The 20,757-nt window shown below is 42.6% G+C and overlaps 1 protein-coding gene across 2 annotated transcripts in view; it reads right to left on the minus strand.

Moving 5' to 3' along the window:
• Positions 1-20,757, minus strand: part of STAM2 (signal transducing adaptor molecule 2) — a 112,486-nt gene that overhangs the window by 26,245 nt on the left and 65,484 nt on the right. For both annotated transcript variants that reach the window (XM_029605498.1, XM_029605497.1), the window contains exon 12: positions 9,395-9,548. In XM_029605498.1, the coding sequence (XP_029461358.1) occupies positions 9,395-9,548 (154 nt within the window). The remainder of the gene's footprint in view (positions 1-9,394; positions 9,549-20,757) is intronic.

Below are 20,757 nucleotides of genomic sequence, written 5' to 3' on the forward strand. Positions count from 1 at the left end.
GGAATCGGGATCTGTGGAGGCATCGATGGTTGACTCGATGCCAGCGTGACAGATGGCATCGGCTGAGTTGGTAGGGCACCGATGAGGGTGTCCAAGCGCTCAAGGAGCAGTGCAAACATCGAGGGCGCCGGTGCCGGTATGAGGCCGGCGCTGGTAACGATTGGAAACCCCGGATGGCATTCAGCACTGCCTGTTTGACCAGTCTGTCCAATTCCTCCCTGAAGACTGGCATGGATAGCACTGCGCCGGGGGTAGGAGGCAGGCTAGGCGTTACCGGAGTCTCCACAGGAGTCTGTGGAGGCTCAGTACCCAGCACCGATATCGGTGGGGAACGCCTCAGGGTCCTGGGTCCAGAGGAGGATGGGGGCTCCTCTCCCTGGGTCCTCTTTCTCAGGTGGCTCGTGGAAGTCTATGCCGCTGCGGTGTCTGTGCCGACAGCGGGCGGGGATGCATGTTGGTGCCGGTGTTTCCCACGGTGCTTGGTCCGGTCCTTCTCCGGCACAGAGGACAATGATGCCGATGTCTTAGAATGGGTGGACGTTGGTGATGGACGGTCACCCACTCCACGGTCTTCCTAGTGGGGCATCTCCAAGGTAGATGGAACTTCTCGGCTCGGTGCACTCTGTACCAGAGTCGATGGAGCAGAACGTTTTGAGGCAAACAAATGCTCCATCTTTTCCAATCGAGCGCACCGGCCTTTGGGGGTCATTTGTGCTCAACTGGGGCAGCGACGGACGTCATGGAAAGGCCTGAGGCACAAAACACATAAATCGCGCGGGTCCTTTATGGACATAGTCCTCGGACACTCGGGGCACTTTCTAAACCCAGTTGCCATGTCGAAAAAAAGTGGTGCGCGGTCAGTGGCTGGACACCGAGGGGTATGCTGTCGAGAACTGACCGCAAACCACGGGAAAAACTTTCCGAGCATCAGAGAAAACAGAGCGTGATGGGGGACCCTGGTGAGTGAAATAACGAAGATAGACTTTGAATTTTTCAGTGAGGAAATTTCTCACACAGCTCCTAAATCACGAGGCAACTGCTACGCGGAAAAAAAAAAAGAGACTGAAGGGGGACCCCGTGTGGCCACAGGGTTAGTGGCATGCTGGGCATGCTCAGTGTGCCAGACAAAGTTCCAGAAACTTTTCAACATTATTCCATGACAGGGCTCCATCTGATGATGGCACCATCTGTGAGGACTACCATCCTGCTTATCCTGGGAGAAGTAGCATGATTCAAGGCGAATGGACTGTGGTACCTCATTCCAGAGTTTGGGAGCATAACAGCTAAAGGCTCTCTGCCTTGTTCAGCAGGAGTCAAAGGGGAAAAGGTAAGAAGAGCCAATTACCCTGAATGTGTGACAAACACAAAAGCACTTGGAAAATGTTCATTCACAGTATGATGTGGGGCTCTCCCATACTCAGTTCTATCCAGGATTTCAACAACCAACCAACCAACCAAATTTCAGAGTATTTCTGAAAATGTTTTGGCAAAATGAAATCAACGCACTAAGACGAACTCTCACTCACTTTCCTGGTATGACTTGCTCCCAGCACGCTCTTCCACCCCCACGGTTATCAATTACTCAGTGTTAATGTTAAATGGCATACTGAGAATGTGTCATCTCTCAGTTTGGCAGCTGCTATGCTAACTATTCTTTCTTAATGAAAGCAATACAGTAAAATGCACATTTTACTTTTCCTATTTTTTTCCCCCACACCCTCCTTCAGACATTCACACATGTAGCTACAATTTATAACTTTTTCTCAGATAAAAATCCTTCAGTCAAATACTAATAAAGCCTATATTTTTTTCCACTCATTGTCCAGCATTTTTTTTCTTGTTGAACTAATAAAAATTAACTATGTTGTCATAATGTAACATCTTGCATATACTGACAGGATATTGTTTAAAAATGAAACACAAATAAGAAAAATGATCAGCTATGCTAAATACTCTTTATTTATTTATTTATTTTTTAGAAAGTGTGTTTGTTGGTGCAGCTAAGATGGGCCCAATATTCAAAGATTTCCAGTTATCTAAGTTATCCAGATATAATTTATCCGGATAACTTAGAAGGGATATTCAGCAGCTTGGCTATGCTGCTGAATACAACCAGGTAGGTTCTAGTTAGCCAGATAATTTTTATCCAGATAACTTTACACCTTCTATTGAGCAGGTCTAACTCATTTGGTTAAATTACCCAGATACGGCTATATACAGATACTTATCTGGTTAAGATATCTGGATAAGTTGCCCCGCCTCAATCCACCCATTGCCCATCCCCAAGAAATCTGGCTGTCTACTTAGCCAGATATTCAGCAGCTACTACTTATCCAGCTAAGTAGCATTTCAATATTGGACCCATTATTTTCAAAATTAGACTATAATTGTTAAACCCTGAAACCGAATTTATAAAAGGTTAAAATACATACAATCTTCTTTGCTCTTTATTTTTTAAAAACGGATGCCTTCTTAGTTTACAATATGTATAATATAAAAATAGCAACATTTTGGCACAAATATTAAAACACTTGAAACATCTGCAGAAGTGCTATAGCTGTCCAACACTGTAAGTAGGGGCAACAATACACAATAAGCAGCCTAATGTCCAGAAAGAAAATTTATTGTCTAAAATCAAAATATGCAATGAGCCCGACTCCAGCCGAGTTTCGCCCTCTATCAATAGGGCTGCATCAGGGGATAATTCGGATGCTGGTTCAGTGTATAGCAGCGCTATTCTGCAGAGTAAATATTCAAGATCTTTCTAGTGCAAAACACTAAAATCTCTTTAAGAAAATGGTGTTTTGTTAGCCCAACACTGTAAGTAACCATGCAAAACAGCCAATTCCAATATGATCTGAATATTGTTCCAGAAGTGGCAAAGTCCACATTATTAGAGTAAAGCTCAGGTGAATGAAGAGATGAAAAACATTTTTTAAAAAAATGGAAGAAAATGGGAATTTTCTTTACCATTCTATTCAGTCTCACACAGCCTGCACCAAAAATACTGCATACAGATCTCAGAGAAATTAAGATCTAAGGTTCCTGCTCTGTTAGGGCTTGAGACCTTCCCACCTTGCTCAATCTCAGATGGGAGATTTCATGCTACAGAGAGCTTTCTACCCAGCTATCGACTCAGAAGATAAGTGTGTGCAATTGAATAACAAAAGATGTAACAGATGACACAAAAAATAAATGTGTTTGCTGTTTGGCAGGGATTTAATAGAACTGTAATTGATGGTAAGACAAAACTGCAGTTATATTTCACCTTCTCAGTCTCCACTAAGGGTCTTAAGTTGATTACAGCCTGTAGAACCCATCTTCCAAACACAGCTGATGATCAACCGATGATCACTTATCTATTCTGTAATAATGAGTGAAGGCATGTATGAAGTCTACACTACACCTTTGCATTTTTCTGCCACAGATACCTGTACCTATTTTGCACAGGAAATAGCTGCCAATCTGGTAGCATGAGATTTAATAAACCAAGGAACAGGCTTATTTGATCTTTTATATGGTTTTGTGAAACATCTAATCCAACGAGAAATTGATGGCTTTGAGACTTGCGACCCTTTTTTGCTTGCTCTTTAAAGAGTAAATAACTGCTCAGATTTTCTAAGAGACTGTGTTCTTTGTAAATAAACCTTTAGAACTCTTAAATCTAAAGAATGAAATCCATCCTTCTTAGACTAGGATAAGGATACAGCACTGGCACTATAATCACTCAATTTAAATGAAAAACAGAATTCATTTTTAGAACCAATGATAAGTAGTGTGTAATACGTTTTTGTCTTAAGAAAAAAAAAACTGTATAAAAACAGACATTGCAGATGAAGTTAATTCATTAGCTAGTCTTGCTGAACATAGAGCAACCAAAACAGCAACTTTGGTAGCCAAAAAAATAGTGAAACCTAATGGTTTAAAGGTAGAACGCATCAAACAGTTCAAGGCCAGATTTAAATCAAACATAAGAACCCCGAGGTATTCAAAAGCATTTAATCCACCTAAACTCAAGACTCAACTAGAGAAAACTGAGGTTTTAAATATCCCACCCACACAAAAAGCCAAGATTTAACCGGGTGAGTTATTACCCAGCAAAACTTAGCTGGATTTTTAAAAAATGATACGGCGGGGCATTCCAGGGGCATGGCTGTCTAAACTTTATCTGGCTAACTGTGGCAAAAAAAAAAAAAAAAAAAGCAAAACCCCCTCACAGGCCAGCAGCAGCCTTATCCCCCTCCCTTGTCCTCCAAAACAATTTTTTTTTTTAAAGTATAGTAGGGCCAGAGCAGCTCCCCCACCCACAGCTGCAAAAAGGTATAGGGGGGCTGCAGTCCAATCTCCCACCCTAGCAAGTAAGGAGCAAACACCCACCCCTATCCCTCCAAAGTTCTGAAACACAGCAAGGATGACTCTGGCTTGTAGCTTTCCCCACTGGGATTCAGTCTACCTGCCAGGACAGCAGACAGCTGTCACTGAACAGAGCAAATCAGAGGTGGAGTGAACTGAAGAAATGCAAAATAAGTAAGTGCAGGGACAGCACGTAGAATGAAGCCCAGTGGGGGGAGGCACAAGCCTATCCTCCTCCCGATAGATTTCCAGGCCATCTCTGGCAGTAAGGCGGTAGTAGGCATTTGCTCACTTACTTGTGGGGTGGGGGACCAGACTGCGGACCTACACTTTTTTTGTTTTTTGGAGCCGCTAGAGCAGGGGTCAGGAACCTTTTTGGCTGAGAGAGCCATAAACGCCACATATTTTAAAATGTAATTCCATGAGAGCCATACAATATGTTTAAAACTAAATACAAGTAAATGTGTGCATTTTATGTAAGATCACACTTTTAAAGTACAATAAGTCTCTGAAAATATTACACCAGGCCTTAAGACACCAATACATCTCCTATTAGGAAAACGGACCAAGTCAGGCTGCTATAGAGTCCTACACAGAAACTACACGCCAGCAGAAAACCTCACCTGAATCACGTGCTGTCCCTCACCTAACATAGAATAAAGAGACCAAAACGCATAACAAGAAGCATGCAGAAAAAACTGAATTGGAAACTGCAACAAGCCAGAGTCTCTGTATGCAGTGTAACAAAGGAAAAAAGAAACATCACCCATCCTTATAAAACAAATCAAGAAATATAAAATCATCAGCAGTAAAACTGTACTAACAAAAAGAACATATTTCGAAACAGCTGATGAGTGGAATATCCAATAATTAAAAACTCATATAAAACATTTCCAGATACCAACAAAATATTTCAAAATAGCAGACACAAAGACCCAGTAATGAAAAATAATAAGGATACAAAAATTTTTTTGCTCTGCATACCTGGGAACGTTTGATATCCAGGTGTCCTGAGATTGTTCTGAATTAGCAGGAGGTGGGGTGGTTTGCTTGGAACTTTCTCCTCTCTCAGTCACATACCAGCGCTCTCTCTCACACTGGCTCTCAATGACACACCTATACACACATGCTCTCAGTACTCACATATACACATGTTTTTTCTCTCTCACTTATATAGGCTCTTAATTACACATTTACACACATGCTGTCTATCTTTTCACGCTTACACACACACAGGCTTTCAATCACACACATACATGCTGTCTTTTTCTCTCACACACAGACTCTCATTCACATGCTTACAAACATGTCCTCTTTCTCTCATTTACACACAGGCTCTCAATCACATACTCACATGCTCCCTCACCTAAATCAGCTCTCAATCACACACAGACACACATGATCTCTCTCTTACTTATACACACAGGCTCTTAATAATACATACACATGATTTCTCTCACACACAAAGGATCTCAATCATACACACATACTCTTTCACACAAACAGGTTTTCAATCACAAACTTACACATACAGGTTCTCAATTGTAAACTTACATTCATGCTCTCTCTCTCACAGGCAGGCTCTCAATCACAGACACTCTCTTTCACATGTACAGGCTTCTCAATCATTCACATACATGCAATCTCTCACACACACACACAGGCCCCCCCCCCCCCAGCTCTCAATCATTCATATTCATGCAATCTCTCACACACACACACACACACACACACACACAGGCACCCCCCCCCCCCCGCGGCCTGGAAGAGGAAGTGGAGAGTATCGGGTGACTGCATGGCAAGAAGAGGCCACGCTAGTGCGCTCGGCATCGGCCCGAAGAAAAGAAGACTGCAGCGCGGCTTGGAGGAAAATGAAGAGGTTCAACCGCGGCCGATGGGACTCCGCCTCCGCGAGGGCTGAAAATGAAGAGGTTAGTGTTGGGAGGAGGCTGCTGCTGCCGCGAGTTCCCGGGGTGGGGGTGGGGGAGAGAGAGTGTGAATGAGCGAGCAAGCATGTGTGTTTGCTCGCTCATTCACAACTTGCGGCAGCAGCAGCCTCCTCCCAACACTAACCTCTTCATTTTCAGCCCTCGCGGAGGCGGAGTCCCATCGGCCGCGGTTGAACCTCTTCATTTTCCTCCGAGTCGCGCTGCAGTCTTCTTTTCTTCGGGCCGATGCCGAGCGCACTAGCGTGGCCTCTTCTTGCCGCACAGGCACCCGATACTCTCCATTTCCTCTTCCGGGCCGCGGGGGGGGGGGGGGGGGGCGGGAAGAAGAGAGCACGCCGGTGCCGCTGACTCCAGCTGTCCTGCCGCGTTCCGCCCGGGTGGAGGACCGGGGAGCAGCTGGGTCAGCGGGAAAGTGTGGCGACACTTTTCTGCGAGCCAGATGCAGCCCTCAAAAGAGCCATATCTGGCTCGCGAGCCATGGGTTCCCGACCCCTGCGCTAGAGGGAAGATCGTTCTGGCCCTGCTACACTTTATTATTATTTTGGGGCGTTGAGTAGAGGGGGGCGGGGAATAAAACCAATGCTGGCCCTGCAAGGTTTTTTCCCCCCATATTCAGTAAGCTGGTGAGCAAAGTTACATAGATAACTTTGACCTAGAATATTCAGCAGCAGACTTGTCCCATTGAATATATCAGGTAGTTACCCACTTAACTTTAATTGGGAAATTTGCCACTTTCAGGCCTACTAAATATGGACCACTTTAGCTTTGCTAACACACTGACCTTCAAAATTCTCATATCTGTCTGTGACAAAATGCGTCTCATAAATATTTCTCCTTACTACTGTAATACTGGCAATATGTACTCAAACTTTTATAATTTTCACTGAAGAAAAAATCTCACTAAGTACACATTCTCAAATCTGTTCCATACAAAGTTACAAAAACTTTATTACAAGTCTTTTTTGGAAGACAGTAAACTCATTAAAACTTTCAGAATAAGCTTTAACTCTCCATTTTCAAGGTATCAGGCTCAGATATGCGAGATAAGGATGCCAAACTGGACCTAGAGAAAGAATATATGAAGTTTGAGGAAGCCAAATTGGTCCGGCAAGAGATATTTCTATTTGGAAATCAGGGCATGCATAGTCAAAATGGAGATACAGATATTACTACTGTTGGCTGAAGTTTGATCTGACAGTTCCCAAAATATTTTCAAAGCATCGCAAGTTCCGACATCAATGTTTCAAAACTAATCTTCATCAGGAGACCTGCACCAAGGACTATCTAAGGTGCAGGTCTCCTGATGAAGATTAGTTTCGAAACATCAATGTCAGGACTTGCGATGCTTTGAAAATATTTTGGGAAGTGTTGGATCTTTGACATATGAAAGCAACATGGGAAATTTTGAAGAAGTGGACTCTAATCAAGCTGGAGAAACATCTCAAGGACGATCAATGGAAACAGGATGCACCTGAACTCAACTTTTGAGTGGCAGAGCAAAGGGTTCGATTACTTACATAAATGTGATATTTTAGCATTTTGTTTTGTTTAATTAATTTGCACGGATTTCTACAAACCTGATTTCGCTTTGTCCTTATGGGGTATTGTGTATAAATTGAAGAAGGAAAAAAATGCATATTACCTATTTTAGAATAAGGCTATAACATAAAATATGGAAAAAGCGAAGAGGTCTGAATACTTTCTGAATGCTTTGTATAGCTATGTAAATCCACACAAGACTTGTTAAAAGAACATCCTGCAGTAGATACATTCTTTATTTGCCACCATCAAAAAGTCCTTCACCTCTGAATTTCATTTTAGTGGAAAAGATAGATCTGTTCTAGGAACTGGCCATGCTCATAGGAGCTTAATTTTGAAGAGTTCTGAAGTAAAGTTTTGACCATGGAAACAAATTGGAAAAGGAGACCATAAGACCACAATGCATGCATGCATAAGATCCTGTATTTTTATCCTACGGCATGCATAAGATCCTGTATTTTTATCCTTCGCTAATGTACTATTTACATCCAAGTACAAAATCGGATTCTTGATTTAAACCTTGATATGGACCTAGGAAACCTTTTCCCCCAGTTAATTATCCAAAATCTTATGATTCTAGAGGCAAGAATGATCAGAATGTCTTTTAAATACGGAATGAAAATACCATGTGTATTCTGCTCTCTTAAGGGTAGATTTTAAAACGTGTGCACGCACGTAATAAAATACACAATTCCCGCACGCATATGTGCAGGCAGGTTTCCTCTAATGCACACAATGGGGGGAATATTAGAAAAACGTGCGGAGACACAACAGGGCCTTCCCCAGTCCACTCCAATTAAGAAAAGGACTGAGAAGAAACTTTACCCCTAACCCTATCCTTCCTCACTCTTCCCAACCCCTAAACTAACACGACCTATCCCCAATTTTTTTTATTTTTATACTTACTGCTACTTGGTAGCAGAAGTAAAGCTGGCACGTGTTTCCCCGGGACAGTGTCTAATGGCGCTGTCCTGGCCTGACCCCCACCCCGTCCAGACCCCACCCCTTTCTTTAGACCAAGCACTTCTGCACATATTGGGGGTTACGCATGTGGCCGAGCCCTTTCCAAAATGCCCTCGGCGCACACAGGGCCCGGCCGGTGCGTAACTCCCGAAATTTACACTTGCAGGCTTATGAAAATTAGGCCTTTAGTGTAGCTATTAGAAAAATGAGAACTTTGGTCAACACTTTACATAGTAACAATGGCAGAAAAAGACCAATTAGACTATCCAGTCTACCCAGCAAGTTTCATAAGATAGTAATCGCTGCTCCGTGAAGGCCCCTATGTCTGTGTTTAGGGTAGTAACTGCCGCTCCTTTCTGGTTACCCCCAAGCTTTATGTTAAGGATAGTTACTGTAGCTTTTGTTGTCAAAGCTGAAAGGAGAGAGACACATAGGGTCTTGATGGTGGAGACCAAAGCAAAACTGGGCAGGAAGATTCCTGCAGCAATGCATCATCACCCAGTGAAGTTCAAGACAGGAAGGACCCTTTGTTCTCAATTTACCATGACCTATAAACAATATTCTCAGACTGTGTACCCAGAAAGACTGACCTGTGCTGGAATTCCAGATGACGTAGATGGGTAATGTGCCTGGCCTGGTGGTTTGGCATAAACAGAATACATAGGAGTTTCATTCACCAGTTTGTTGTACAGTTCTAGGGCTTCTAGAACTTTCAGATTCAATTCGGAGAACTCTGAATGTTTCCTGAGTAAAATAAATACAATGTTCTGATCATTAACATAGTAAAAAAAAAAATTGCAATTGAATTTAACCCTGAAACGTTTTAAGCTGTTACAGGCCATGAGGCGCTTTCATGCTGACATAGCTTTCCTTCAAGAAACATATTTAACTGCTATTGAACATGCCAAATTGCAGAAAGAATGCGTTGGGCAAGTGTATCACGCCTCTACTACTACACACAAGGTTGGCATAGCAATATTGATACATAAACCTTTACATTTCCAACAGCACAAAGTATGCAAGACCCTGAAGGTTGGTATATAATTTGTAGAGGGACAATTATTTGGACACCGTATACTTACAAGAAGTGTTTATGCACCCAATGTATAGTCCTCACTTTTTTGATGTTGAGAAAGCATTTGATAGGGTCAAATGGAATTGTTTGCAGTTTTAGGGACATATGGGATTCAAGGTAATCTTTTGGACTATATCCATATTCAGTTACCCACTTTCTCTGCTTTTTTGTGTAATCTTTAGATACACTTATCCGTACTGTACTTCTACATGAAAACATTCCTGGTGTTAAACTTTTAAAGTTGCAGCCTCTGCTGACGATCTGCTTTTCCACCTTGCAAATCGCGAGCCCATCTCTCCATTCTGTTACAGACAGACAATTTCACAGTATGGTTTGAAACTGAATTTAGAGAAGTCCGAAGCTATGGCTATTGGCCGCTGGAGCATGCAGGATTGGGTGGGCACATTCCCTTTAAAATGAACAGAACACAAACTAAAATATCTAGGTTTTTGGATCCCAAATGCATGTGAATGAGGCTATTAGCTATTCACTCCCTATGCAAAAAAAAAAAAAAAAGTGCACCTAGGACACACATTTAGTGATCAGAAATTAACGCCTGCCTGGAGCAGGCAAGCTTTTCTGTACTGCCTCCTACTTAATATCATTGCAATATTAAGTAGGAGGAAAAACTAAAGTAATTTAATTAAAAAAAAAAAAAGTGCCAGCAGTCGGGTGCAGGAAACGGATGCTCAATTGAGAAGCACTCATTTCCTGAACCCCTGGCTGTGCGACATTTACGAAAACCGATGCCGATAAAATCCGCATCGGTTTTCCTAACAGGTGGAGAGCCAATGCACTCGGGCTCTCCTTAGCAAGGAGGCGCTAGGGACACACAAACGACCCTAGCACCTCCTTGCTAACGCAACCCCTAATTTAAATAGTGCATGGTGCCCCCAGGGGGGCGCATTAAGAAAGCGAGTGCCGACTGTTCAGCGCCTGCTTTCTGCACCAAAATATTGCATCTGCACCAAAATAATCATTACTGGAAAAGATGTTTGTAGATTGCAGGGGGAGCTCCGCCGCTATTTATGGAAGGGAAAGAAGCCTAGGATACCCCTGACCCAATTGATGACTACTAGCAAATAGGGAAAGATGGGCTTGCCTGATATTCAGTTATATAATTATAGGGTTCATCTTTGCCATATAGGGGACTGGCTTATGGCCACGTCTTTACTATGATTATGCTTATGAAGCATCTATTACTTTTCCTTTACAACTTTGCTTTATATTACATACTAAGGGATTGCAGATTTCTCCATATTTGGAGGCTCATATCCTTTTGTCACCTGCTTGGAAAGCGAGGCATTGGATTGCCTCCAAGATGGGTCTAACATGTACGGTCTCTCCCTTCTTGCCTATTCTTGGTAATTTGGCCTTTCAACAGGGGCTGGAACGCAGGGTTTTTCTTTGTCTCATGCTCTTGACGAACAGGGGAGACTGCTTTCTTTAGACTCTGTGCAACCAAAATTTCCTGACATTAATATTGTGATGTTCAGTTTCTTACAATTGCAGCAATGTTCAAGTTTTCTGGAAACAGGTATTTGGTTACATGGATGCTGTTCTGTCTGTTTAATTACCTTTTTCTGTCCAACTTGCTGTATTGGGTTTTTTCCATTGGCAAGAGTCTACACTGATGAGCAAAGGATGTGGGTTACTAAGGTCTTTCTGGTTGCACACTCTACTATTTTGCATTACAGGAGACAAGAAGTGGATCCTTCTTTTGCCTTTTGGAGAAATGTTATCCATTGCCTGTTAATTATGGAACTGGTGGTGGATAAAAGTAGCCACCCAACTAAGAAGCGAAGAATTTTGAATATATGGCTTCCTTATCTGGACCTCTACCTACATGGGCTAGAAGCTTGCTTCTAAACACTTACAGATGGACCTTTGATGGTTGATTCTGGATTCACATCTGTGTTTTTTTGGGCGATGGGTGATTGGGGGTTCCTACGTTGCTCATTTTTGTTTCTTGTCAGAATATACTATGCTCCTGTTGTGTTCAGAATCAAAACCAACAGGTTGCACCTTTGATTCTTTACAATTTGCACTATTGGAGTTCATTGTTTATCGCTTATTTGTTAATAATAAAGATTTAAATATAAAAGTGGTTTCAAAAAGGTGAGCATTTAGATGGGATTTAAGCATGGCAAGAGAGAGAGCATGAAGCACCAGTTCAGGAAGACTATTCCAAGCACATGGCGCAACCAGGTGGAAAGTACAAAGTCTGGAATTGTCTTCAATGGACTCCGTCATGGTGCTAACACTAAGATTTGACATGCCCTTCTAGAGTCGAGCCTGCCTGGGCATAATTGAATTTCAATCTACTATCCAATGATACAGTGTGTGTTTGGCTATAGTAATTCCACATCCATATGAGTGTTTAAAAAAAAAAAAAAAAAAAAAAGCTGGGTGTAAGAACTAAGGATTTCAGTCTGCTCCAGACAGAAGGCTAAAGCTCTCTTGCAATTTAAACTGTGCAAGGCCTGTTTACCTTTATGGTCATGTGGCTTGGCTAAAAATGCAGGAAGGACAATTAACTGGTTAAAATGGAAGTCAGACAGTTCCTTAGGAAGTATCTTGGGATGCATTTGCAGAACCACTATTTAAATAGGTATGTCACTACAGCCTGGAGCTCACTAATTCCGCATGCAGAAGTGACCACCATAAAAAACACACAGATCTTCCAAGTCAGGTACTCCAGCTCGCAGGAGTCTAGTGGCTCAAAGGGAGTTTTAATCAGCTGAGATAGAACCACAATAAGGTCCCTAAGACATAGTTAGAGGTTTTAGGGGAGGATTTAATTAAAGTAAACTTTGCATGAATCGGACAACTAAAGGCTGTAAAGAGATGAGTTTATCTTCTACATGGTGGTGACAGGGTTTACCTTAGTGCAACTGGCATCTAACACTCTTGAATCCTGACTCTCACTAAATCACAGATGAATCCCTCATACTAAAAGGCAAACCTCCTCCATTTAAAGCTATATGACCTGCTAGGAGCATCTCTTCTAGAAGCCAGAAGGACCTGAGACATCTCATCCAGAAAATTCAAGGGGCAGAGTACTACCCCCTCAATATCTAGGCTGCGAGGGTTTGGGGCTGGATATTGAGATGGAGTAACTGTTTCCTGACTTTGTGTGATGAGTGTGGGAGAATTCCCCAACTGAACTGGACCCCTGAAGGACAAGTCCTGAAGAAGTGGGAAACCAAATCTGTCTCAGATAATATGGCACCATGGTGCCCCGTCCTTCTGAGTTTCAGGAGAGTCTTTAATACTAGAAGAACTAGAGGATATCAGTACAGAAGACCTTCCCCGTCTCAAATCTAGGGAGAAAGCATCCAAAGCTAGTTTGTCTTTCTAATGAGGTACTTTCCTGTTCAAAGGAGACAACAGATACATGTCTGGTGCACCCAACTCAGGAAATAAATAATTTGCTTCTCCTCTGTCCAATGACCACTTGGTTTGTCTACTAGGACATTCCCCTTTCCTGGCAGGTATGTGTCTCTGAGCATCATCCCTTGTAAGATGACCTGGTTCCACATCCTTCCCACTTCCAAACACAGGAGACATGATCCTGTTTCCTCCTTATTGTTTAGGTAAAACAGCTATCCTGTTGTCTGTCTGGACTAGAATAACTGTTTGCTGACCAATCTCTGAAAACCTTTACAATGTTCAGAATTTCCCTTAGCTCCAGGAAATGTACTGAATGACATTTTTCCCGAAAAGACCAACAATATATTATGTATGAAACCCCCCCTCTGTATGAGCTCTCCATCTGAGGTTGGATCTATGGTTAGGACAATTTGTATGGGAAGAACTTGGAAGGGGATTCCTCTTATATTTGATTGGATCAGACACTAGAACAGTGAGTCCCTGACCTGTTGGGTGACTTGGATGTTGTCTCAAAGATCTTGAATGGCTTGAAACCACTGTGACCTTAGTGTCCATTGGTCTTATTACCTGTGGAGACATAACAAGGCTGTTGCATGTCTTTTTTATGTCATTAGACCCAACATGCTGACTATTTTTTCCACATAGGATATCAGAGCCTTTGCTCGAGTCATATCACGCACAGCTCCTATGAATTCCAATTGAGATGGCCTTGAATGTGATTTGGGATAATTTATGATGGATCCCATTGACTCCATCGTGGTGATGCCTGATGATTAGTTTGCCACTTTCTAAAAAGTGATTTTGACTAGCCTGTCAGCCAAATAAGGAAACACATGTACCTCCTGTATGCATAAATGAAACACTGCTAAATATTTTGTGACTACTCATGGTGCAGCCACTAGACCAAAGGGCTGTACGTGGCACTGGAGATAGTGCTATTACAAATCTGAAATAATTCCTGTGATATGGATGTTTCTCTATCTCTATGTGGATGTATAAATCCTTTAAATCCAGGAAGCACAGCAGTTCCCTTTTTGAAGAAAGAAATAGGGTGCCCAGGGAAATCGTGAACTTTTCTTTTACTATATACTTGTTCAAGGCCCTTAGGTATAGGATGAGAAGTCCTCCTGTTTGCTTTGGGATGAGGAATACTTGGAGAAAAATCTCCACCCTCTTTCCTCTAGTTAGACCACTTTGGTCTCCAAGAGGGAGGAGAGCTCCTTTAGCAGCCTCTGATGTTGACAGGCATAGTGATTGCCCACGAAGAATCTATCCGGTGAAATTTTCAAAAGGTGAAGACTGTACCTGTTGCAAATGGCAAGAATCTGTCTGAGATTATAGTGGGCCAACAGATATGTCAATCCTTAGCTTCCCCAATAGGGAGATTATCTGGAATGGACACTGGGATACTGACTATGTTTTCCTAGATCCAGTCAAAACTGCATAGACCCTTCATCATCTGAACAATCCAGTACAGTTACCCATGAATCAGATGAAGAGGAAGGCAACGAAAATGGGAATCCTTGGTGGTCTGATGAAGACAGGACCACAAAAACTCTAAATATATCAATTCCACCCATTCTCTCTCCAAAGGTCTAGGGAAAGATGTCCTGAGGGGAAGGGAAGCCATGATGCCAAGTGGACTCAGTCCAGCTGGTGAAGCTTCTCAAGGGGACACCTGAACATCTCAGGGACTCTCCTGAATACTGCTGTGTTGGAAAAACTTCTCCATTCTGGTAAGGAGAGTTCCTTTCTGGCCCTCAGCAAGTAGAAGGCAAAGAAATTCCTCACCATCACAGACAGCTGGGCCACCATCTGCAGAGGGCCCATCTGCAGTGAAGTAGGTGGGGAAACATCCTTCTGACACCCAGATAGGTTTGTCCTTTTCTGGGCATCACAATGGCTATTTCTGGTATGCTCCACACTGATCCAACGTAAGGTGCCCTGGACGGCACCAAATCTGGAGCATCCGGGAATAATAAACTGCCTAGCACCATGGAAGCTATCTGTACTGTGAAGACTGCTGCCATCTAAGCCAAAAGGCTCTTTGTCAAAGCAACAGAAGAGTTAGAGACCACACCAGCAGTACCTAACACCAATGTTGCCATCTTCTTTGGCCCAGAGCCAGTCCCATAAGGTATTTCTTGCCATTTAGGTGCTCGCTCTTCTCTGTGCCTCCTCATGCACCTTAAACCAATACACAAAGCTCAAATTCTAGACTCTGGAGACAAATGCAAGGGGGGGGGGGGGGAGCCTTCCCAGTAGATTTGCAGGAAAAGGGGGAAAGTAGACTCCTGGAGCAATCTCCTGTGCTTCTTGTGAAAGTGAGATTGTGAAGAGGCCTCACTCAAGCAGGTGAAGTGGCTACATTGCCTGCCATCATGCCAAGGCTTCTGGGCTTTTGACAGATACTGACTCTCACAAGCCGTCTATCTTTCATGTGCAAGTCTGAAGCTCTCATGGAGACATCCTCACACAATTTGAACAATTAGAAGTATCATGCAGCAGTACCAGATGGAATAAGGCCTGTAGGTATGGATGGCCTGGTGTGGTCTCTGTTGGAAACAGGATGCTGGGCTTGATGGACCCTTGGTCTGACCCAGCATGGAAATTTGTTATGTTTTTATGTATGGGTCTCCGCCATGGATTACTCTATATTGATTTTTTCATTTCTTCATTTTGGGTACCAATTAAAAGCTCTTTCTGAGGGCCAGCTGATGCAGTGATACAAAAAGAAAGTTTGCAAAATTTGAAAATAGTGAAAACACCAAAATATATATATCTATGTGGCAGCTCAGACAAAGAGGGGCTCACAAGAGAGTGACCGCACACAGGAACTCCCGTGCATACTCAGAAACATTTGAGGGCTGAGAGCTGGGTCAATGTCAGCACCAGCAGATGTCATCACTCGCTGGTTATGGCTGATTTAATACTGCCTGTCAATGAAGACAATAAGAAGATTTCCCCAGTAATTAATTCAAGTATAATGTAGTAGCACAGCAGAAATTTCCACTTTAAAAATACTGCAAAGTCAATCTTGAAGATACATTTCAAAATATAAAGAAAGTTCTTATTGTTAAGGATATAATCTATTTACGAACGTACGCAGTGAACTTAAACAGATGGCAATGTTGTGCAGATCCATGGGAACACTATCTGTACAAATACCACGAGATAAAGTAAAAAAAAAAAACCCCGAAATCTCACATTAATGAATAGCCATGTGAATTGTGAAGACAGTTAGGCTCTTTTCACAAGCCCAGCTTCTGACCCACAGGATAACAATCACAGTCCTTGGGCAACAAGAATCCCTGCTATTCTTCAACAGCAACACCTACAGACCAGATTCTAGATGCATGCATAACAGGCTCCAAATGTGCCACAGACACATGCATAGCCAGGCTCTAGTGCAGTGATGACACGCGTGTCAGAGGTGACACGCCGAGACGTTTTTGCTGGCACGCGCAGCGTTTCATGGACTATCGGGAATTTTTTTTTTTAATTGGCTGTGCCGAGCCTTTTTTTTTCGGCTGCGCCGACCCTTTAAAATTAGGTTTTTAGTATCCCCCCACCCTCCCTCCCCAATGGCCCCGGGCGCAGGGAGGCTCATTCGGCGCAGCGATAGGCAGGGCCGTGGTGAGGCTCACGTCACCACGGCCCAAAGAAACAGATCGCATTTAAACGCGCTGATGCTCCTCCTCCTTCCTGCATGTGCGGCCCCAGAAGTAAACGTTGCCGGAGCCGTGTGAGCAGGAAGGAGGTGAAGCATCAGCGCGTGCAGAAGAGGAGCAGCACTTGTGCTTATGGGCCGCCGCCAATTCCAAGTCGCAGCGGCCCAAGAAGAGGAAGAGGCCCGGTAGCAGGGCCGCTGCAGGGCCCATCCTGCGGCGACCCGCGAAGAGGAGGCCCAGAGGTGAGAGAGAGGCTGAGGGTCTGTAGAGTGTGTGTGTGTGTGTATACGCATGTATGAGATGAGTTGAGAGATTGTGTTTGAGAGTGAGGAACTGAATATTTGCAGAGACAGCATGTGCTTGAGCAAGACAGCATGTGGGGGAGAGAGAGAGAGAGCCTGTGTGTGAGAGTCAGACAGCATGTGCCAGTGAGAGATTGTGTGTATGAATGATTGTATGAGAGAGAGCATGTGAGAGTGAGAGCCTGTGCTTGAGCATGTGTGAGTGAGAGAGAGCCTGGGTGTGTAAGTCAAACAGCAGTGCCATTGAGAGATTGTGTGTATGAATGATTGTAGAAACAGAAAGAGAGACAATATAAAAGGAATTGGCAAAAAAAATAAGAAAGGGAAGGTGGAAAAAAAAAAAAGCCTGTGACCAACCAATTAGAAAACTAAGATCAGACAGCAAAGGCAAAAAAAAAAAAATAGATTACTTTTTAGTGATTGGCACATGTAATCTTTGGGAATGTGCAAGAATAGCACTTTCTCTACGGATCTCACAATGTACGAGATCAGCATGGAGAAAGTTGAAGCCCACAGGGCCTGCACAGAGGAGGCAGCAGAATGGACTTCAGTGTCAGCAGCAGCAATCGGCGCCTCCCCAATAGCCATGTGGCAGCAGTGACAGTGGCAGCAGAGGAATGAGAGAGGTTCCGAGGTTGCTGGCAAGAGAGAGGAGGGTCTGCATTTAGTGTGTGCATGTGTATGAATGGGACTCTGCCTGGGGGTGTATGTGTGTGAATGCATGGGTGCCTGCCTGGGGGTCTGTGTGTGTGAGAATGAATGTGTGCATGCCTGGGGGATGGGGAGGGAGTGGTGTGAAAATGAATGGGAGCCAATAAAAGAAACAGACTGACAGATGAAGTTTGTAACTCTTGCTTGGGCTTGAAGTGTACGAAATACCAACCTTTAATTGAAGATTTAATCAATGAAATTCAGCAACAAAAAAGTCACTAAGCTGGTAAGGTAAAGAATTATTTGTTTTTGCTTTATTAAAAAATACAGTACATATTAAAATTATAACTTTGTTATTAATTAGAGCTACAAATATCACAAAATTATGGATTTTTCTAGACGTGACACACCACCCGAGTTATGCTCGGGTTTTTTATGAATTTTGACACACTGAGCTCAAAAGGTTGGCCATCACTGCTCTAGTGGAATCCTTTATCCAAACACGATTGCTGTTGTGGCTGGCCTAGATGGGAAGTATAACTTAATAATGGAAGAAAACCACCAGTAATAGAAAATGAAGGCTCATGGTACTATAATCTACGTAAAAAGATGGTTCTCATTGAGTTAGAAGCCCAAAAGAGCAGAAGGAAGCTGTAACGCTATTGAAAAACAAAAGCACTAAAGAACATATGCAGTACATTATTTAAACATAATAGGATTTTCTTTAGACAGATAACGTATTACAATCTTTGTGAAATTCAGAAGCGTGCAAAAATCATGGCCAGGAGTAATCCAATATAGAATACAACTGAATATAGCCCAGACTGACCCAAACTATATACAGTATGAGAAAAACACAGCACTGGCCAAAATATTTAGATATTAAATATTCATCCATACAACTGTGCAAGAATTTGCTAATGGAAGCCCATACATTATTTAAAAAAATACATAATTGATCCCTCCCTGTATATTATTCTAAATTGTTGCTTAGCTATTACATGTTAATATTTAAAAAAAATCTCTAACTTTTTTTTTTTTAATGTTCAGAACTGTAAAGCAAGATTGCTTACCTGTAAACAGGATTCTCCATAGACAGAAAGATGAATCAGACATCACAAGTAGGTGACATTACCCAATAATGCTGAGATGAACCTAATTCTCAGAGCTCAGTATGAGTTTTACTGAACATGTACAGCACCTTAATGTTCTGCATTGCACTCCACCCCTGAGCTGTGACAGACACAGGAACAAGCACCATGTGGGGAGCCTTCCCAGCTTGGGGGAAAGAGAGAGAAAAAAATCCCATCAAATTCCTATGCCAAGATTCTGTTGATGCTTCATTCTGCGAAGAGAAGCAGCTCTGCTGCTCTACTTGAGCCAAGGCTTCGGGCACTTACCTGGCAGCATCTTCCACCGGTGCAGTGTTAATGCATCCTTGCATATATATATAAGAACTTAAAAACTTAGACAACGGTCCATCAAGCCTAGCATCCTGTCTCCAACAGTGGCCATCCAGGATACAAGTACCCAAATGTTAAATAGATCCCATGCTACTAATGCCGGTAATAAGCAGTAGCTATTCCCCAAATCAACTTGACTAATAGCAAATTATGGACTTTTCCTCCAGGAACTTGTACAAACCTTTTTTAAACCCAGATAAGCTAAATGCCTTAATCACATCCTCTGACAAGAAATTCCAGAGCTAAATTATGTGTTGGGTGAAAATGTGCCCCCTAATCCTTGTATTATCTGAAAGAGTAAACAACCAATTCATATTAACCCATTCTAGTCCTCTCATCATTTTACAGACCTCCATCATATCCCCCTTCATCAGTCTCCTCTCCAAACTGAACAGCCCTAACCTCTTTAGCCTTTTCTCATAGGGGAGCCGTTCCATCCTCTATCATTTTGGTCACCTTCCTCTGAACCTTCTCCAGTGCATCTATATCTTTTTTGAGATGCAGGGACCAGAACTGAACACAGTACTCAAGGTGTGGTTTCACTAAGGAGCAATAGAGACATTGTGACATTCTCTGTTTTATTCACCATTCCCTCCCTAATCATGGTTTGCTTTTTTTGACCACTGCAGTACACTGAGCCAATGATTTCAATGTATGGTCCACTATGATGCCTAGATCTTTTTCCTGTATAGTAATTCTTAACATCAAACCTGACATGTAATATATCATGGGTTATTTTTCCCTATATACATCACCTTGCATTTGTTCATATTATATTTCATCTGCCATTTGGATACCCAATCTTCCAAATCTTACTAGGTCATCCAGCAATTTATCACTATCCGCTTGTGATTTAATCACTCTGAATAATTTTGTGTCATCTGCAAATTTGATCACCTCACCTGTTGTTCCCTTTTCAGATCATTTATAAATATATTAAAAAGCACCAATCCAAGTACAAACTCCTGAGGCACTCCACTATTTACCTCTCTTCACTAAGAAAGCTGACCATTTAATCCTACACTGTTTCCTGTCTTTTAATCAGTTTGCCATCCACCAAAGTACATTGCCTCCCATCACATGATTTAATTTTCTCATAAGCCTTTCATGGGGGGACTTTGTCAAATGCCTTCTGAAAATCCAAATACACTATATCTACTGGCTCACATTTATGCATGTTTATTAATCCCTTCAAAAAAAATGTAGATTTGTGAGGCAAGACTTCCTCTGGGTAAATCCATGCTGGCTGTGTCCCATTAAACCATGTCTGTTTATATGCTCTGTGATTTTGTTCTTTAGAATAGTTTCCACGATTTTTTTCCTGGAACTGATGTCAGGCTCTCCGGTCTATAGTTTCCCGGAGCTCCCCTGGAGCCCTTTTTAAATATTGGGGTTACA

The sequence above is a fragment of the Rhinatrema bivittatum genome, chromosome 6 (assembly GCF_901001135.1).
Source record: "Rhinatrema bivittatum chromosome 6, aRhiBiv1.1, whole genome shotgun sequence".
In the NCBI taxonomy this organism is placed as follows: Eukaryota; Metazoa; Chordata; class Amphibia; order Gymnophiona; family Rhinatrematidae; genus Rhinatrema; species Rhinatrema bivittatum.